This window comes from Lissotriton helveticus, chromosome 8 (genome assembly GCF_964261635.1).
Source record: "Lissotriton helveticus chromosome 8, aLisHel1.1, whole genome shotgun sequence".
Classification (NCBI taxonomy): Eukaryota; Metazoa; Chordata; class Amphibia; order Caudata; family Salamandridae; genus Lissotriton; species Lissotriton helveticus.
This window is the reverse complement of record NC_136069.1, coordinates 154,545,860-154,566,908: the sequence shown is the minus strand read 5'-3', so window position 1 is coordinate 154,566,908 and position 21,049 is coordinate 154,545,860. Positions and strand designations below refer to the sequence as shown.

The 21,049-nt window shown below is 43.3% G+C and overlaps 1 protein-coding gene across 4 annotated transcripts in view; it reads right to left on the bottom strand.

Annotated features, from left to right (window-relative positions):
* Positions 1–8,965: 8,965 nt before the first annotated feature.
* LOC144771520 (uncharacterized) overlaps positions 8,966–21,049 on the bottom strand; it is a 107,232-nt gene continuing 95,148 nt past the window's right edge. For all 4 annotated transcript variants that reach the window (XM_078655932.1, XM_078655930.1, XM_078655931.1 and 1 more), the window contains 2 exons: positions 14,312–14,368; positions 8,966–9,062 (listed from right to left, as the gene is read on the bottom strand). In XM_078655932.1, the coding sequence (XP_078512058.1) occupies positions 14,355–14,368 (14 nt within the window). In that variant the 3' untranslated portion in view covers positions 8,966–9,062; positions 14,312–14,354. The remainder of the gene's footprint in view (positions 9,063–14,311; positions 14,369–21,049) is intronic.

The window sequence follows — 21,049 nt, the reverse complement described above, 5'->3', positions numbered from 1 at the left end:
GTGAAGAAATCGTTGAAATGAACCCTGCCGAAAGTAAAAAATGTTTAGTTGAAAAACAGGACGCATTGATAAAAAGAAATGTTTAGCCTATGTTCGTCCCTCAGCAAAATACCTGTTTAGTACCATGTCGATAGCACACAGTACCCCTGGTAAATATAAAACCCTAGAGAACGGCATATCTTTGTCAAGCTCGTCTTACGAAGGTAGGTCTCCATCAGATAAACTGTCGAAACTGTAATAAATAATTATGAAGGAAAGTCATAGTACATCCAACAGGCCCGTCATCGGTCATTTATATGTTAGTTGTGAACCCTAAAATAACTGACGTTTTCATTTCTGTCTGAAGCTGGGAGAGAAATAGACTTTTGTGATTACCTTCCTCTGCAAATTCTCTAAAGACTGTCTTTTCAAACTCGTTTAAGGGTACGGCTGTCAGGAGAGAGAAGGACCGGATGTGGGAGCACGAGGCCTGACTGCAGACTATGGAACACCTGCGACATGGGCCAAGGCGAGACCGCGACAGAACAGAGCTAGAGGACGAGGCACTACCTCCAGCAAAGTGAGAAGAAAGGGCTAACCTGATGCCCCCGCTCTATGTTCGAATGTGTGCCGAAAGGTCCCCGCTCTCTAGACTCGGTCATGAGCCCGCCCATCTGAAGTCTCTCGTTCCCCTAGTTTGTTCCTAATTTGGCCTTGCTCCATCCCCCTTTTTCTCCGACCTACCCTATGGACTGTTTTGTACGCTCTTCTTCCATCTGAACTTTCTGACAATCGCCTCAAAGGACACAGGGCGAAAAGGACCTTTCCGACCAGGAATACGAGGGAAAGGTCGTGCCCTGCAACGCGAGACCTAGAATAGAGCTGGACCCGTAGCTCCATCACCGGTGCTCCACAGCGCCAACGAAAGACAACAAAGAATACTGAGAACTCGTTAACTACGAACATTTTGACGTCCTCAATCACCGTTTCTGCTGCGCCTCATTTCTCTCCCAGCCGCCATTGTATTGATCATGCTCCAATCCGAATCTGATATATGTAATAACCTACCAGTCCACGTTATGAAATGTACTTGCTGCTCTCGCTACAGAATCGTTTTTGAATTACATTTCTATGACTTTCCTGCTGAACAAGTTTATCAAAGTTTATCGAATAGGTCCACATCCTAAAAACTAGAAATCTCAAAATGTATTGTTTACAACTCTTTCATCTAGGGTTCCTACCGTTTTCTTTCTCATGCCCACCACAATAGAACCGAGTAGAAAATGAACCAGCAAGATGTCTTGAATATGTTAAAGGGAGGACTGTTGAAAATTAGTACGGTTTGGTGAACATTATCTGCGCCATCTTGCCTCTTCCCCTGATGCCACACTTTTGTCGTGCGCACCCGCCATTTTAAGATGCCCTGATCAGAACGAACCCTTTTGCATGCCGCTGGCCCCTGACATAGCCCTTCGCCCTCACTAAGCCTGTACGCTGACCAACCCCCTGCTTGCACCTGCCTTGAATCATAAACCCCTCTTCGGCGCTGCTCTGCCCCAGGCCCTCATCCTGTTCCCAGCGCGACACCTCCCTTCTTCCCTTTCATGATCCCCGGCCCTTAGATGCAAACCCCCTTTTCCCCGTGTGCCCGTTTGTCTTCCCCGTTCCCAGGCCGACACCCAGCTCTGCCGATACTATTCCTTGCCCCTCCCCGCACAATAGAAAGCTTCCCCCATCAAAGGATCCCCGGGTTGATCAAAGCCCCCTCCCCATGAGATCCGATCGACCCCCCACATTCCATGAATCGGCGGAATATCCAGCTGCGCGATACTCATCACCTGTTGTGACTAGGGTTGGGACTTCAACTGTAAATGTGTGTGGGAACGGGCCCGAAGGGGGGATTCCGGGAATGTCTTTCCGTACATCAAAGCTTTATCATATGTATGTAAACTGTAATAAAAACCGCAAACACTGTATATAAGGGGCCAGGCCTCAAACATAAGTTAGAGCACCTCAGAACGATACCTGCTGTCCGTTTTGCTGTGTTCTCCTCCGGAGAGAATAAAAACCTTGTTTCCTGCTTTCCAGTCTCCAGCGCCTGCCTCTTCATTGATTAAATAACTAGAGGGTCACAGAGGCAATACCGCCGGGCAAATATCGATTGTCCCCGACCCTAGTTTCAACATAAGCTCCTCTTCTAAGATACATTCATGGTCAAACTCAGTAACTTTTCCCATCTTTAAAGAGGGTAATCGCGAAGACCCCCGCTGCTACCACCCAATCTCTCTCCTGGACTCTATTGTGAAGGTGAAGGTCTTACTCTTCCGCTTTGAGGCTTGGGCTGAGGAGAGTGGCCCTCTATCAGGCATTAAGTTTGGGTTTAGGAGAGGGATGGGGATGGAAGATCAATGTCTCAATCTCTGCCTCTTTCTGGGAAAATGTACTATTGCAAAGCATCGAGTGCCTTTGATTGTATCTTACATTCTAGACTGTGGGGCATAATGGATGACGTGGGCATTGACAGAGCCATTATTAATACCATCTGAGAAATCTACATTGACACTAGTGCTGTTGTAAGGTACGGGCTGGGGGGTGAATGTTCTGAGAGCCCTAGGATGTGCAAGGGTGTCAGGCAGGGGTGTTGTGCATTTCCAATTCTCTTTCTGCATTAACCATCTGGATTGAGAGCCGTAGCTAGGTGCTGCAACATGCCTCAGATTGGGAAATGCCCAATACCAGATATTTTTTATGCCAACAATGCCATTATCATGGGTCGCACACCTGTTGTGCTGCAGCGGCACTTGGACCCTTTTATTTCATTTATGGAGGATCTTGACATGAGGATTGATATCAGCAAACCCTTTGCAATGTCCTGTGGATACAGGAAGGCCGGAAACCTACTTTTTTGCTCAATGCCATCCCTGACAAACATGTGAGTAACTATAGAAACCCTGGGGTTACGTTGCACTGCAAGGGATCCTGGCAGCCACACATGGAAATCAGGAGTAATCAATTACCAAGGTGCCAAATTAGGCAAAAGATCACTTGCCCATATGCTGTCCATATATCATGCAAAATGTGTTGGCATGACGAGATATGGGACAAATATCAGGGGCATACAGGCAGCACCCTCAATACAGGTAACAGAAAATAAATTCACATGCAGCTAGCTAGCTCTTCCATGTACCACCGCCTCCTTCATCACCCATAGGGAACTAGGCCTTCAACATATAGATGTTGGCCTAAAACCCACCTAATGTTTTTATGGTGCAGGGCCTGGATCAATGAAACCCTTCCTTATAATAGAATGTTTATGGAAAATTGTCTGACCCTGTCTCGCGGTTTATAGATTTCATGATTGAGGGGGATTGGAGGCCTGGCCATGGCCCTGGAGAGGCAGGATTTGTTTACAGACCCTCTAAGATCCATGCCTGCAATTGACAAAAAAAAACTTAGAGCCATGTGTTATGCTCTTTGGGAGGGAGAGAGATGGGCAAAGGTAACAGTACTCCCAACTGTGGCCTCATACATGCAACTAACTACATCGAAGGGCATTCAGCCATTCTTGATGTATAGCGCACCAGATAACCAGCATTTTATCATTCTCAGCTTCTGGTTGAGTCTTTTCCATAAATTACTTACCTTTTCCCAATGCAAAGACCAGACACATGACTTGTCACTCTGCCCATGCGATCCGCATTCAGCAAAGAGCACTTTACATGTCATGTTCTTCTGTACTTTTTATTCCCAATACAGGTCTTCTGTTTTAAAGCCCTTATTGGTTAAGAACTCAGTGCATCATTCCACCGATGGACTGCACTTTCTTCAAATAGTTGGTTCATAGGAGATTATGAGTACAGTATACACCTTCTTGAAGTTGGTGTTAAGGATGAGGAAACTGCCTGGATTTAACATGATATATATGATACCAGACATCTTGATAGGGCTGTGAAGCACGATGTTCATGGCAAATTTAATATAAAGATGAAATATGCCGATACGTGATCATTGTGCGAAGCGGAAATTATTTTGAATATAGTTCTCGGACCTATTCATATGTTAAAGAAGCTCATTCATTGGTAGGCTCTTTAACTAATGCTCTTTTATGTATTGCATTTGGTGACAGAGTTTTCTTTGCATGATGATTGTGGTTTTATTCAAATATTTTAAATGAATTTGTATTATTTTATTACACCTTGCTGTATGTGTTTGTACTGTACTTTTGTTGACTTTTTTAATATGACCAAATAAAGTTAAGTGAAGTGAACAGAACTGAGTGGACTCAAAGGGTTAGTTGATGAGCCTCCTATTAAGCTCCAGGACCACAAAAGCTGCAAGAAACCCACATCTCTGCTGATCCCAGCTGACCAATTACAACTAGATGTGCCCTGGATACTGCTGGTGGCTTCTGGGAGATTGAGTCTTAACACCTAAGTGGTGCCCAAAAGGTCTTGTACCCTTGGCTGTTGTTAGAGTGTACTCTTTCCCCCTACAAAATTGCAAAACGGAACATTTAAAAACCTTTTCTGAGTTTTTGCCAAAAGAACCAGAGGTTTCCACAAGACCGGCGACTAGTGGTAGCCACCGCAATTGAACTGCTGGTCGGACTGAACTTGCTGATTTCCTTAGATGAAAGGATCTTCAGTTCCAGAAAAGCTTCATAGACTGAGCGAAGGGGATTTTACTGTGACCAATACCGAGCAGCACCACAATAACAACAGAAACTTCCAGGCCTAATTTCAGACTACTCCCACTTGGAGTTTTCCACCATTGATGTCGAGAGCCTGGAACGTCCTGCCAGAGCCTAGGGTCCCACTGAGGTTCTGTGCTTCAGCCGGCTGCCATCGACGAGTTTCTGTTCGTATCCAACCGGCACCCCAACCTGCCGACTACCTTGTTGACAAGGACTTTTCTCCAGAAAAACGGCTAAGTCAAAAGGTAAAATTTCCACCAGGACAAACCTGGTCCCTGAATTCGACCCTTGCTTTACAGTTTTAACTTTTTACTTTGACCCGGTCTAGCATGACCCCGCATCCGTGGTTGGCGCTTTATGCCTTTTGGCGCAAGAAACGTCTAAAACTTTGAAGAATCATATCTGCACAGTACTTGCATCAGATTATTGTTATTTTGGTGTCTATTTGTTCAATAAAACTTCATCTTTTTTAATAAATTGTAGTAGGATTTTTATTGTGTTTTCTACTTTTTAACTGCTTTTCAACTGATAAATGCTTTAAACATATATCCTGAATTAAGCCAGAGCCCTGTGCTACAGGTTTAAATTATGGAGACATAACTGGTAAGAAAGTGTGGCATTATTACTTGGTGATGACTCACATCGTCTCCAACTAATAATCCACATTCCAGATGTAAGCCGTAGAAACATACAAACCATACGGTCAATATGGTGGTAAAGAACCTTTGTTCCAGAGAAAGGACAAAAACAAGAAGAATAAGGAAAGCCAGAAAATAAGAAGCCAGAAATGTGACAAGCAAATCAATAAGTTTTAAGCCGAAGGATGGCCAAAAACCCACTGTAGGAATTAGTATTGTCCACAATAGGTCTTCGAGAACAGACAGCTAAAAGTTGTAGGCAAGACCGAAAACATTTTGTGGCACCATCATTGGGAAAGTGCTCACAAATCATCATTCTGTACATATACAATTGCCAGACAAGCATATCAACTCTGTTTTTCTTTAGGACAACAAACCATTGCATGTTGTGCAATCTAGATTTCGTCCCATGGACAGCACAGAATCTTCTCTAATCTACTATTTTGAATGAGAGTAGAATCACCCTAGATGTTAGTAGAAGAGGAGCTCAAATTTTATTTGACCTCTTTGCACTCTTCAATATGGTGTTCCATGAAGTTCTACTTGTGCCTATTTCTCAAACTGTGTTGCTGGATCAGGCTGTTGCTTGGAGTGCATCTTGCCTGGTAGACTGGACACACAATGTTCAACAACACTCATTTAGAAGCGTCCTGTGCTCTGTGCATTGATTGGCTTAATACTTCCCAGCTGAGACCTCTACTGTTTTTGTTGTCCATCTGGAATAACGAGAAGGCAGTACTAACTTGAGATATAATATATGATTGCCTCTCCAGAGATACCGGTCTTCGAATCCCGTTGTTGGCATATATTAAATCAGAATTAGGTAAAATGGGTATCCAGAGGGCCTAAATTGAGAAAAATGTATGTTCATGTTTTAATAAAAGAAAAGTACACTCAGTGTTTTATGAATCAGTGTAGGAAAGGCGTCGTAGAAACGCAAGAGGGAAACCTCTGATCACTGCATATTTGTCTCTGAGTGTCCTGGAGTATCCCTGTTTATTTATGGCAGGCTTGCGGGAGATGGGACCTCTCTCTGTTGTTCTAGTTTCGAACTGATACCGTCAAATAACTATTGTGCTTCCAGCTAGGGTATAAGTAAATCCTGCTGCTGTTCCCTGCCCGTGTGACGGCAAAACTATGTTACATTTTTTATTATCTTGTACATTTTATAAATGTTATAACATGTTATTCCTGGTGTCTCTTTAAAAAGATATACCATAATATCAAGCAGTGTTGAGTCATGTTTTTAACGGTTATTCAATTGTCTGATATGGAAACCTGGCTTCATGTAGGCTCATATTTAAGACATGCTATGAGAGCACATGGCACTTTACCATTCTAACAATCTGCTGCTATTTGTAATTTTTGTCCTATTAATACTTATGACTATGTTTTTAATTGGATGAAATGTTTATTCGTGTTACATGTATTCTACTATTATGGAGAAAAATCCTCTGACTAAAGTGTCTACTGAAACTGAACTTCCAAGCTGAACTGTAAGAATGCTCTTAACTGAATTAGCAAAATATATAAGTTGTTCTGCTAGTATTGATTTCTCCAGACCTAAAATGTATTTATTTATTTATTTTATAGCACTTGTAAGGCGCACAGCTACCCACAAAGGGTTTCCCGGCGCCAGAAACAGCATAACACGATATCACTGGAGAGAGAACAGTCAAAACATTTATTTATTGAATAACCATGTTTTTACACTTTTTCTGAAATTCATGTAGCTTTCCTCCTTGCGTATATGAGTAGGCAGTGAGTTCCACAACGTTGGGCCCAAGTAGGAAAAAGATCTCCCGCCTCAAAATCCGCCGCATCAAAATCAACTCTTATGATGAGTGGCATGACCATTCTCAGCAATGGGCCATACGTCATGAATGGAAATACTGTACAATAAATTGAATGAATGCTTGAGTGCAGCACTGCACATCATAGAGTCTCCTTGAACTCAAAAAACATTATTTGCTGTCTTTCTTCTATATCTACAGGTACGTATGCAGTTGGGTTTTGAAACAGGATTGTTGATTGTCCAGTTAATGGTAACTACTGTATTATACTGTTAGTAGTGCACAGTTTGGCGAGAATATCTTCCTATAATCTTCACTAAATACAATTAATAAACCTGATCTTGTTTTGTGAAGCACTCCTATAACCAGGTTGCATTGGTAGTGATTTGATATTGGAACAATAGTAAAGTACAATGGAATGCTATAAAAAAAAATTAAAAAAAGAATTCAAGGCCTGATTTAGATATCGGCGGACAGGTTACTCCGTCACAACAGGGATGGATATCCCATCCGCCGAAACCTAAGTCCTGTAGGACATTATGGGGTTTAGATTTTGGTGGACGGCATATCCGTCCCCGTTGTGACGGAGCAACACATCTGCCAAATTCTAAATCCGGCCCTCGCTGTCCCACTAGTAATCATATCACCTTTTTTTTACACCTCAGAGACTATTAGGCATATCTTCTGTTTGATAACCTGTTGCCTTAAAGTGACAAGCAGAGCGTGGGTCACCTGCAATGCCTTGTATCATCATTGCACAGGATTACATATAGCTAGGGGCTTATCTAGAAGTGTCACACTGTAACAAATGTATATACACATTGTCCTTTACATAATTACCTTACAGCAAATAGAACTAATCCACAGTGTGAACACTGCCTTCTGTAAAATTGATTCAGTGCCACTAGCCAAGAAAACTAAAATAGAACAGGCAGTACCCCTAAAGTGCTTCACTTACTCCATTCATCTGAGGCTGTTAACTGAAGAGGGAGCCATCCCTGACTGACCTTTCATTCTGACAAGTGTCCTCCCGACCATCATAAAAAGGTCCCAATTTCGTTCTGTCATCAACATTTTGTAAGACGCTCCACTTCTGAGAGTGTGGAAAGAGAAAGACTGAAATGACTAATCTCAGCATGAAGTGGAGGCACTGTCGCTTCTAGGGCAGGATGATGTTATGTTCTGGTGAGTTGAGGTAATACTGTAGGACGTAAAATAAGATGATAAGATAATGATTTAGTGATAAAAAAAATAGAGTTAAACCTTTAAAAAAATATTGGAATCATTAATGTGCGAAGTCGTGAAAATGTCTTCAGGCACCTTATTAACATGTGTCCATATAAATAAGGGTTATCTGGAAGCCAATGATTTTGATTACCAACAATCTAGATGAATCCATGGTTCTGAACGCATGGGGGTCTTTTGGGCTTTGCATTTGCCTGTTTATGTCAGTTATTTAGCTGTTACACACAAGCTATTGTGAAAACGTGCATACAAATGCATACTATCAGTTACTAGTCTTTGACATTTGTTGCTCACTAGATGCCTCATTGTGCACAGCTTTACGATTCATTCTGAACCATATCCTTGGATATTTGATGTTGAGTTTGTGTGGTGCTGTGCATAGTATACACAACACACTGCATAATGATCTCATTTAGAAGCATGCATGATGGCACCAACCTAATAAAAGAAGTGATCGAGACACAAAATCATCAAAGTTGAAGAAATATTCGGATTCAAGGTAAATACGGTGGGTGTTGATGCGTCTTCTGAATTTCTGAGGTGACGGCATAAATTAATCTTATAATTACAACTATCTGGCACAAAAGAACACAAATAAAAGACTTTCAGAATACAGCTCAGTTAGATTTTGTATTTAATTCGCCAGCCAATTACTTCAGCAAAAGATGGCAGAGAGTAACAGATCAATCAGTTTCCATTGCACGTCACGGAAATCTGCGGATTAAAAAAACGAAAATAATTAGCTGGTAAATAACAGACCATCGTATTCTTGACAACAAAACATATTAGGTGTAACAATCTTGTGGTGATTACTAATGGCGGTGAGCTTGCAGTTCAGCTGCTGTATTATGTATTTGTGGGTCTAATCTTTTTATTATCATTTTCAAAAAATGCACACTGCTTGCGCCGACCTTCACAAGCCAAACATTGTCCAATGTAGGGCATTTGTATGTTTTCAGTTAACATCCATTAATTCCAAATAACAGTATTAGCCTCCCTTAAATCCTCCCAAAACGAGCCATTCCTTTAGATGTCCACGACTGCACTCAGCAGATCTGCAGAATAATTTGTCCTCCTACCTTTCTTTTATGCATTCCTAAAAACTTTCCAAATTTGGGCTTGATCCATCAATTCTACTGTTCTTATTAAGTGATTTTAGCACCCTCACGAACCTTGGACAAGTAATCTTCTTCAGTTTAGTTGGCAAAATATTCACATATGATTTCCACATTTTTGCAAATTGTTCTCCCTTCCCTTCCACTGACATAGACATTTTCTTCATTCTTATGAGGTTCAAAATCTTGTACAACCATGTCCTCTAACTGGGTACCTCAGCCCTACCCCACATACCCAGCAACGCCTGCATACCTGCACAGAGCGGCAGAGTAATCAGACACCACCTCAGAGAACGTGCTGTGTATGATAAAGTGGCTGACACTCCCAAGACTATGTAATCAGGCAAACCAATCAACAATGTGTTAAGCTTCAAGGACCTCATTTATGGGATTTTGGCATAGGACAATGCAGCAAGGCAACTTGCTGCGCTGTTCCTCGCTAAAGTAAAAGGGACGAAATGCACTGTATTTAAGCAATAAGGTGCTTTCCTGTCCTTTCTTCCTGCGCTGGTGCCATTTCGCAAGACAAGCGTCAACTTAGGCCCCTTTGCACCATGGTGCAAGGGTGCCTACATTGCACTCAAGATTTTTTTGTGCAGGAGGAAGGGGCACCCTGCTGCACAAAAACAATCCCCAGAGGCGATTTCCTCTTTCCATGTGTGTTTCAGATTGCAGCACGCATAAGAAAGAGGATAAAACGAGGAGAAATAAACATCATTTCCCATGTTACACCTCACCAAGGGAGGGGCACAGATTTGGCACTTCCCCAAGTTTACATCACTTTGTAAAACTGGGCAGCGTCAAATTTTATGGGTGTGAGTAAGGCGAAGCATCACTTTAACTCATGATTTATGAGGCCACTCAAAGTCATTCAGGGTGGCTTTCTGTGGCTCAATTAATCGAAATGAGAGCCATGCATGCATCACACATATATAACTTTACGTGGTGCAAATGTGGTGAAGAGCTCTCTTAAATAAGCCTCCAAGTCTATTTCTTCAAGTACTTCTGCCCATTATCTTATCAGCTTTGGGCATTTCCACAACGAATGGATCAAAGGGCCCGTATTTCCACACTCCTCCAACATACTGCACTATTACCCCTATTCCATTGATAGATTTGTGGTGGAGTATAGTACCAATGTACTGCTATGTTTATAGGTTTCTTTCATTGCTTCTCTGGATGCACTAGTTGCAGACCTGGTTAAAAAGCCCTTCCATTCTCTGCCAGTTATCGCCCAATTTCTTGTTCCCAGCATTCCTGTCCTGTGGTTTCATGGGTGGACAGCATCATATTTATAAATTTAGGAAGGAAACCCGTTTCTCATCGCAAGTATTTATCTATCAAAAGGAGTCAACAAGTTGTATTATATATTTAGTTGTAAATTGTACTTGTAGGTAGAGTGACTGATGTCTGCGTTTATTTATGCAAATAATCTCTACAGTGAAGTGCAGTATCAATGATCTGTTAGGTCTCTGGACCATGTGTGATACCAGGTAAAGTTAAGGACAGTTTCGAGGCAAAGATCTTCAACTTTTGGATGCTATTAATGAACGGTCTTGGTGGAGCATTTGTGGATTTAATAGGTCTCAGTTTCTCTAGTGAGCCTAGTGATGTCTGAAAGAGTGTCAAAGGCTTCCATGTGAAGGGCTGTTTTCAGGGGGTGTATGTGGGTAAGTATGTGATTTTACATAAAACAAAACTAGCACCAAACCAATAGAGAGAATGTTGGCTAAAGGGGGACCGCACCCCTCTTCCTTGACCACTGAGGGTGTGCTCCTTATTATTAGCACAATGCAATTGCTTACTTTGGATCATTATATGTGACAAAACAGGCAGAAACACTGTTGCCACAGTTAACCTTAGTTTAAACCTGCTCCACTTTAATATCATGATTACTAGGGGCAGAAACTCAATAATTGATTTTATTTCAAACTTCACTAGATTTGGCCCTGGGTTTGTGTAAATGTTACATTTATAAAATACTAGCCTGTGAGAGCAGCTCAATGATCCTGGAGCCCCCCTTATGTGATTTGTGTCCTGGGATTTCTGTCTGCCACTCATATTGCCATCACCCGGGCCATTCAATCCATGGATCCTTTGTGTTCCAGCAGATCATTCCCAGGGCCCTTTTATTCAAATGATCCTTTGTGCTGCTATATACTATCCCCCAGGGACTTTTGTCTTTTGCCCCTGTTGGTCCAAAACTTCGTTAAACCTTTTTCAGCTCTGTGACCCTTTTTGCCTACTAATGAAGAGCTCATCTTGTTGAGCAGAGCTTTGGAAAAGACATCCCAATATTTGACCTACACCATGGGGAGAATCCCATGTTACCTAACTGTCCTGCTCACAGTAATCATTTGACCGCAACAACAAAAGGCATTTTGTATTAGATTCAGGAGCTAATAGCAATTTCTTAAATCTCACTCTTGCAACCTCCTAAAAAAATCCTAGAATACAAAAAGGATAAACTTGACCCTGTGTGAGCCATCTACACCTCAGAGCTCTCATCAGGTTTAATCCAATACCAAACTATACCTTTGTCTTTTGTTTGTGAAAAAGGTTAGACTGAGACCCTACCTTTTGACCTCATAGAGACTTATACCATCAGGGTGATTTTAGGGGGTGCCTTGGTTGCATCTCCACAAACCCAATATTGCTCTGCGTCTCGTGGCCTTTGGTTTGTGGCATTGTCGATCTACATGTTATACAACCACTGAAGACCTGATATCCCCTTTGACCTCTGCTGGTATTGACCAAATAACTATCCTGAACCTACCCATTGAATATGAAGACTTCAAGGATGTTTTGACAAAAAAGGTCCACTCAGTAACCTCCCCATAGGAAGTTTGACTGTAGAATCAATATAATTCCTAGGGCCATTCTGCTCTGTAGCAGAATTTATGCCATGACCGCTTCAGAAACTCATTACCTAAATACCTATTTAGATGATTTACTAGAACTTGGTTACATCCACTATTCTTCCTTACCTGAATCCTCCCCATTGTTCTTTGTCTTTTAGAAAGAATGACAAATTGTGCATGTATTGGTTACAGGGCTCTTAAAAAAATCACGGTGAAAAATCGATTGGACATGTGATGGGCTTACCACCTCACCAGAGTTAAAGAAAGCGATGAAGAGATGACGGCCTTCTGAACTAAGTTCAGCCTCTTCGAATACATAGTAATGTTGTACGGTCTCTGTAAAGCCACAGCGGCATTCCAGTTCTTTATTAAAGAGGTCCTAAGAGTCTTATTGCACATATGTGTCATTATGTACATAGATGACATCCTAATTTACTCCAAGATTCTGACTGACCATGTAACTCACATTTGGGACATTTTACAACGTCTCTGTGAAAACAATCTGTTTGCTAAATTTAGAAATTGTTCCTTCCACACCTCCACAGTAGAATTTTTGGGTTATTTTCTCTCCACTCAAGGCATAACTATGGATAAGAAAAAGAAAGCTGCAATATTGGATTGGCGAGCACCTACCACCATTAAGGAAATACAGAGCTTCCTGGGGTTCCTAGATTTTTTAGGCAATTCATTACCCATTTTTAAAAAATGATTATCCCCATTACCAGGCTTTGGAAGTAGAAAGTACCTATCCACTGGTCCAATGAAGTTGATCAAGCCTTTGCCTTACTTAACTACAAGTTCACATCAGCGCTGGTGCTTCGGAGCCCTAATCCATTGCAGACTTTTTTTGTCAAGTAGTGGTGGGAAAGAGGTTCTTTGGCAGCAAGATAGTTCTACAGAACACATGCATCTCATCGCTAACATATCTAAATGCTGTTACCCGTAGGACAAAATTACACAATAGCTTAGAGAGAGTTACTCACCATCAAGTTGGGTTTTCAAGAATTGCAATACTACTTATTAGGAGCTGCTAATGCTGTCATGATATTTACAGACCACATGAATTTGCAATTATTTTATTCTCTCAAGGCTTTAACCCGGAGGAAAACTTGGTTGCTAATGGTGTTTAGTGATTTTGATTTAATAATGACCTTTCATCCGGGGACTCCGGAAGCATAAGAAGATACACTGTCATGGTGGGGATATACAACCCAAGAAATGGACTTCGTGCCTCCACATAATATCTTCTCCCCAGAAAGGGTTCTAGGAGTTTGACAAAAATAAGTTTTTCTTTAAAGAATATGACAAGAGGCCCTTTAGATTGACAGGGGAGAATGGCTGACTGATGATGATACAGGATGACCTCTTTTCCATTCAAACCTTTCTTATTTCTACCTACCCCAGAGCTAGTAGAGGAAGCTTTATTTTGGTGTCTTGATACCCCTCTTACTGAACATCCAGGTATTTAGAAAACCATAGCAAATTGCAAAAGATAGTACTGGTGGCCCAGCCTGTCTAAGGACATGAACAACTATGTTTATTCTTGGCCAACACACATCGGAAATAAGACTCCCTACTCAGCACCTTGAGGACTCTTGTATCTTTTCTCAGTACCTCCATACCAATGGCACAAAATAAGCATGGATTTTATCACAGTCCTTCCCACTTCCAGCAAACACACTAAAGTCTGGGTAACAGTAGACCTGTTTTCTAAAATGGCCCCTGTGTACCCGTAAAGAAACTCCTCAGATCAAAATATTTGTCCACTCCTTTCTCTAGAGATTTTGGGTGTCACACAGTAGCAGTGGCCACCTTGCTTGAGCGCAGTATGAATGATACACCCAAACCATGATGCCCTGTACGACTTCATTTCTTTTGGAGAGGGTGGTTCTCTCTTCCCGTCCTTGGTTGAAAATCTGCATTCACACCTGAAGACCTCCAGCCTGGAAGCCTGATTCTCTGCCTGGAGTCCCCACAAGCTCCTTACCTGTCTGTTTGGGTCCTCTCCCTCGGTGAGCCTTCTCATCTGCTTAAATTCTTCTTCCTGAGAAAGAAAAGCGTGAAAGAGCAGCGTTAACACGCTTTTTAAGGATTCTGTACCGAGCTAACTGAAAATGAAACAAAGACTAAGATTAGTGCGCTAACTGATGTTTTTCTTTTATTCGTGTTCAACTATCTTTGAGATTTCCTAAAAATAGAAAACCTGGGATCCATTTTATTCTAACGTAAGGAACTAACTAGTTTATTCTCTCCTGCTCAGTATTGAGAAAGAGACTATGTTGTTCAAACCAAATTTCAAGCAAGGAGGGTATCTACTCCATTATAAAGGACGGTCCTGAAGTAAGGGTCAGAAACCCAAGTAGGGATTAAAACTAATAGACTGTAAGTACACAGATATTTGTACTGAATGATTATTTGTCTGTAAGGAGAATTGATGTCAAGTAACTTGAATACTTAATGTAAACTAAGGTCTTTCTCTTGTGAATCGATAACAGGCTTACAGCACCAATCTGAGATGAGCAATGATCTGACAGAAGACACTCAACATTCAGATTAAGTGGAGTCTTTCTGGAGGCTCCCCTTCACAAGATCTTGATGTCAAGGATCTTTCTCTTTCTTTCTTAGCTTCACCCCTTCCCTTCTGGGACACTTGCTGATTTGGGGTTGTAGCCCCAGTCGGAATTCATCTTAAAGAAGAGTGGAGGTCCAGCATCATCCCCGCAGACAAGTATTCCAAGTGAGAGGCCTTAACAGAAGGCGAAACCACAACTGCCTTTTTTGCTTGGACTATATGGACACAAGTGATCATATAAAAACACATGATTTAACCCAAGCCTTAACAAAGGAGGCCCCTAGTGCACTGGACCTGGCCAGAACCCTGGTAGACATGCAAACCAAGGTCCAGACCTTAGAGCAGGAAAATCAGACAATCAGGGTAGAGTTAGGAATCGTTTGTGGCATTCCTCTTGGTTAAGTGACTTGGGAGCAATACCAAAAGAGACACGCCCAATAATGCCACCCAGATCATAAGCCCATCTCTTTCCTTACCCTTGGAAAAACCCAGCCTATGAACGTGACCATAACAAACCCTACCCTTGCCCCTCTGGCCCCACCCGAACAATGTTTTGGGGACAGTTCCTAATTTGATGCCTTCTGGAGACAACTTCAACTGCAATTCTTGTGCAAGCCTAGGGCATTCACTTACAATGCAACCAAAGTATGATTTATTATTTCCTATTTGTCGACTTGCAGAGTGCAACTTGTCACTCGTGAGACTATCCAGGTGCTGTCCAGTCATTTGGTGATGAGGGCTTGAGTGATGATGCATCTCACGTATTTAGGCAGCCACTTGAAAATATTACATAACATGTGCGGGATAAAGACGCATGAGGATGACACTGTGCTGACTTGGGACTTCCTAGTGAGTTTGCTGTACAGGATGATACCGAGGTTCCTGGCGTGCTCAGTTGAGGTTGGAGTGAGCACCAGTTCGGTGGGCTACCAGGAGGCATTCTACTGGGATTTGCCGCTGCCGAATATCAAGACTTCCATCTTGTCTGTGTTAAACTTGAGACAGTTATTCCAAATCCAATTGGCAACACTGATCATGCATTCATGGAAGTTGATTTTGGCGGCAGTTCAGATTTCGGAGAGGGAGAGTTGACTATGTTGGCAAGGGTGGACATGTAGATGTTGAAGATGGTGTGGCTGAGTGATGAACCTTATGGAACTGCGCAGATGATTGGGTTGGATTCTGAGGTGAAGGGTGGAAGGTGGGCTTGATGTGTTCTGTCAGTGAGGAAGGAAGAGATCCATCTGAGGGAAGCACTTTGGATACCAATGTCCTGGAGTCTGGAGATGAGCGTGGGGTGGCAGATGATGTTAAAGGCTGCTGAGAGATTGAGAAGGATAAGGACAGCTGTCTCTCCTTTGTCAAGGAGGGTGCAGATATCAGCTGAGGCCTTGATCAGGGCTGTATCAGTGTTGTGGTTGCTACACAGGTGCTGTTGGGTGCATACAGGCTTGCCTTTGGTGCACTTTCAGCGGGTCAGCAGCGTGCTCGCTGTGCGGCCGCACAGCAGCTACCATTAAGCAGGTCCTGTGGGGTGTGAGGGGCACTAGGAGGCAATGGGTGGGGCTAGCAAAAAGGTGGGAAGGAGAGGTGGTGACAGGAGCAGGCGGGAGGAAGCGGCAGGGAAAGGGCAAAAAGGGGCAATAGTGGACTAAAATGTATGTATGTATGTATATAATATTTATTAAGTACAACAAACACCCCACCGGTACCCTTGCGCTGCAATATGTAATTTAGAGGACTATTATTAATCAGAGAGGCAACAGAGGGAATGGGCAGTACTCAGAGGACAGAGTCAAATTCTAGGAAACAACCATGTCTTAATCCTTTTTCTAAACAGCAGCAGGGAATTACATTGTCTGATACCAGGTGGCAACTCATTCCAAAGCCTTGCTGCAGCAATGCTGAAAGCACATCCACCCAGTCTGACCCTATTAAACCTAGGAACTTTCGCCAAACAGGCCGAGGAAGAGCGGTGATGTTGAGTGGGGATGTACCAAAGTAATTTTTCTTGAAGAGGCTTCGGTCCAAAGCCATGCAAGGCCTTAAACACTAAACACAAGGACTTAAACTGTACTCTTTGCAGGACTGGCAGCCAGTGTAGCTCAGCCAAACATTTTGAAGCAGAAGAGTCTCGAGGTTTAGCCAGAGCTAATCTTGCCGCCATGTTTTGAACCCGTTGCAGACGTTGGATCAAATATTTAGGAGAGTCCAGCAACAGGGCATTACAATGGTCAAGGTGACTTAAGATCGCGCCCTGCACTACTAATGCTCTGGCCGAGGCGGGCAGCAATGGAAGAATCTTTCTCAAGGCTCTAATCAGCCCAAAACAGCACCCCGTCGTTTTATTCACCTGTGCCTTCAGGGTCAAATTAGCACTAAACAGATCTCTAGACAAAAAGATGCCATGATGCGTCCAAATTACGGCACGGCGATAGATAAAATAACAGACAATGTCACCAAGTGGATCCACCTTCCGCTATCAATGGCAGGGAGGATAGCCCTTATCAAGATGGTACTTTTGCCCAAACTCCTACACCTCTTCGTCAACATTCCATACAATCCCGGGAGGTTCTTCTTTAGTTCCTTGAGGTCCCAACTCACAAGACTAATATGGGGTGGGAAACAAGCGCGCCTCAGCCTTGACACACTCATGATCCCCTTCCATCTAGGCGGCTTTGGAGTGCCCAACTTTGAAAGATACTACGACTGCGCCCAAGCACACTTTGCAGTTTATTGGTACCATCCTCCACCATTCATGGCACTTCTCGCCGTGGAAGATGGTCATATGGCTCCCACTTCTAGAACTGGATACATTCACATCCCAGTGAAACCCAGAGAACGTGACCCCACAACGGTTGACTGCACTGTGGCTGCATGGGACCGTATTGCACGTGCCCTAGACTGTCCATTCCTCTATTCACCAAAGCTGCCACTGGACAGCGATTCCAGACTCCAGGTCACCTGTGAGGCAATTGGCCGCAAACTGCTCCGGGAACTGGGATATAGCCTATGGGGCGATCTGTATGTGAATGGAACTTTTCAGACCAAAGAGCAGTTCTTCAAGGAGAGGCCAGCCTCTATTATGGATACCTTCTTATTCGCTCGAATACGTCAGAATGTCCGTGCCATCACTCCTTCTTTTCCTAACGAGCCCGACACGTTTGGGCCTCTGCACGTCAGTGTACACTCAGATCCACCACAACACGTTGTCTCACAACTCTACAAGCATGTACAGGACGCACCACGAATCACTTCAGTGAAGGCCCGTCTTGACTGGGACAAGGACCTCACAGAGCCATTAACAGATGAACAATGGGAGCTCAGCTGCACGCAAACGAAAGCAATCACGGGCAACAACAGGTTGAGGCTCATACACTACAGATTCCTACACCGGAAAATTCACACCCCTGCTCGGTTACACAAATTCCACCTGCGCGAATCGGACTAATGCATCCGCTGTGGATCAGCTGGAGCCGACTTCATACATTTAGCCTGGTCCTGCCCCAAGATTGCCAACTACTGGACACAGATATTTGAGGGACTCTCCACCATGCTGGGCGTTATATTGGCCCCTTGCCCGTTGAAGGCGCTGCTGGGCCTGACACAAGCTGTTGTAACTCCACATAAGAAATTCCTGGCGCTTAGCCTCTTATTAGCCAAACGCGTGGTGGCGTGTAGATGGGGAAGAGGACGGGCCCCAAAGTTTAAATGCTGGATAAGTTCCATGGCCACATGGCAGGAACGTCTACACGACTACCCAGAACTACTACCTTTGAGTTCCAGACCTAAAGATATCTGGGGTCCTCTCATGCCTTATCTCCTACAACAGCAGGGGGAGGATGAGGACGGACGGGACAACCCGCCCCCTAGGAGCACGAGCGCATTGCAGGCTTCGGACTCATGATAAAGCTAATAGTGAAAGGCATGTCTGCTGCCTCCCGGCAACTCACTGGTTTGGGCTTTACCCCTTAATGTTAGAAGCTAATATGTCTGTATACTGCTGCACACTTACACACTGCCATTAACTGAGGTCATGTTAGGCCTTGCTGTTTATGTCTCTGAATTGAATATTTGAGAGTGATAGAGGTCGTGTATAATCAATCAATTTGTCTCGGACTCAGATGTGCTACTTGCTTCAGATATGCTCATTTTATTACCTGACTAGGGTACTGTTGGGGGGAGGGTGGGGAGTTAACCACCTAGTTCCTTTTGTAAGAAGATGATATTTCATGTATGACGTTTAGCATGGGAAGATGCCCACATTTTGTGCACTATGTAACACTCAGTTGACCGAATGCATTGCATTGATGTACCATGCTTTATTTCTACAATAAAGGTTTTTGAAACTTTAAAAAAAAAAAAAATTAGCACTAAACAGAACTCCCAAATTACGGACCTTATTGGCCGGGCACAAAGGAGAGGAAGTGCCTAATGGCCAGAAATTATGGGGGAGAGGTAGAGGCACCTTCCCTAAAGCGCAGTGCACTATTTCAGTTTTCTCAGAATTGTAGAAAATTCAGCCATAGCCACTGCGCAGTATCACGCATACAAGCATGAAAATCCTCCAACGCCGAAGGTTGGGTGCCATCCAGAGATAGAATAATCTGGGTGTCATCAGCATAGTTTATCAGCTTCACCTTGTGAGCCTGAATTATATCAATCAGAGGACTAAGATATACATTAAACCACATTGGGCTGATACCAGACCCCTGTGGGACACCATGGCCGATATTGGTAAAAGTAGATTGAAACGGCGGAAGGGCCACCGCCTGACGCCTACCAGAAAGATAAGAGCGGAACCAGGCAAAAGCAGTACCTACCACTCCAGCCTCCCCAAGGAGGGTCAGCAAAATACAGTGGTTGACCGTGTCGAAACCGGCAGACAAGTCGAGCAATATTAATATTGCAGACTGTTCCTTGTCTGCCAACAACCGAAGATCGTCCATCACGGCAACCAAAGCAGACTCCGTACCGTGTTCTGGACGAAAACCAAATTGAACGTCCTCCAACTTGTTATTGCTATCCAGAAACACAGACAGAGATCTGCTGACCCAGCGTTCAAGGATTTTCACGGGGTAGGGTAAGAGGGAGATTGGTCTATAGCTTTCTGGGCGTGCTGGATCAAGAGTAGCCTTCTTCAGAAAAGGTGTAACTACCACCTGTTACCAGCCAGATGGCACATTCCCACTGGAGAGTGAATAATTACAGATCTGTCTGAGACTAGGAAATATATCTGAAGCATATTCCTTCCAGATTTTGTGAGGAAGAGGGTCCAGTGGGAAGACGGAAGAGACACCCAGAGCCAGGCTGCCAAACTCCTCCTCTGGTGACAGTTCAAAATGATCCAGAGTGCTCGAAATGGCCCAAAGAGGGCAGAAAAAATCAACAAGAGAGCAAAAAAGAATGTAGGAACAAGGGGGAGAATGAAGCAATAGGGAAAAAAACTGAAGTGGAGAGTAAGAATAATGGGAGGGAAATGGGTGGGAGCAGCAGCAAAAAAGGTCGGTAAAAGAGCAGGAGCAGCAAAAAGGGGAGGATAGAGAGCAGGAAGAGGCATGAGAAGAGAGTGGGACAAAAGCAGGAAAAGGAGACTTTAATTATATCCTGAACCTAGCTCATGATACATCGAATCATGAAAAAAAAAACTTAAAAGAAAAACCATGATAATATTTACTTCAATGGAATCTGACTTTTAATTTATTGATCCTTGGTGGGAGGATCACCCTGGGGTCGGCAAATACACTTGTTATTCCCAGCATTATAAAACAGCATCTCGTTTGGATTTCTTTTTGGTATCACAAGCACTAAAGAGTGGGGCTTCTGATATCTCGGCAAATGCTTTTTCCGATCACTCTGCAATCACGATCCCTATTGAGTTAGATATCGGTATAAAGGAGAGTCCCAGATGGCAGCTTTACAGGTCTTTGCTTTCCAATCAGGATTGAGTATTACACAAGAAGAAATCCATCTGAGAATTCTTCCTGGTGAACCCTAAAACAGCATCAGGATTCTCATTATGGGAGGCTTTAAAGTCCCTGTGCGCTGGCATATTATTTCATATAAGGCTACTCAGAACAAAGTGGGAGATGTTCAAATAAAGGAATAACAACTGGCAGTCAAGGCCTGCATTAAAGTAGGGGGTCTTGATGT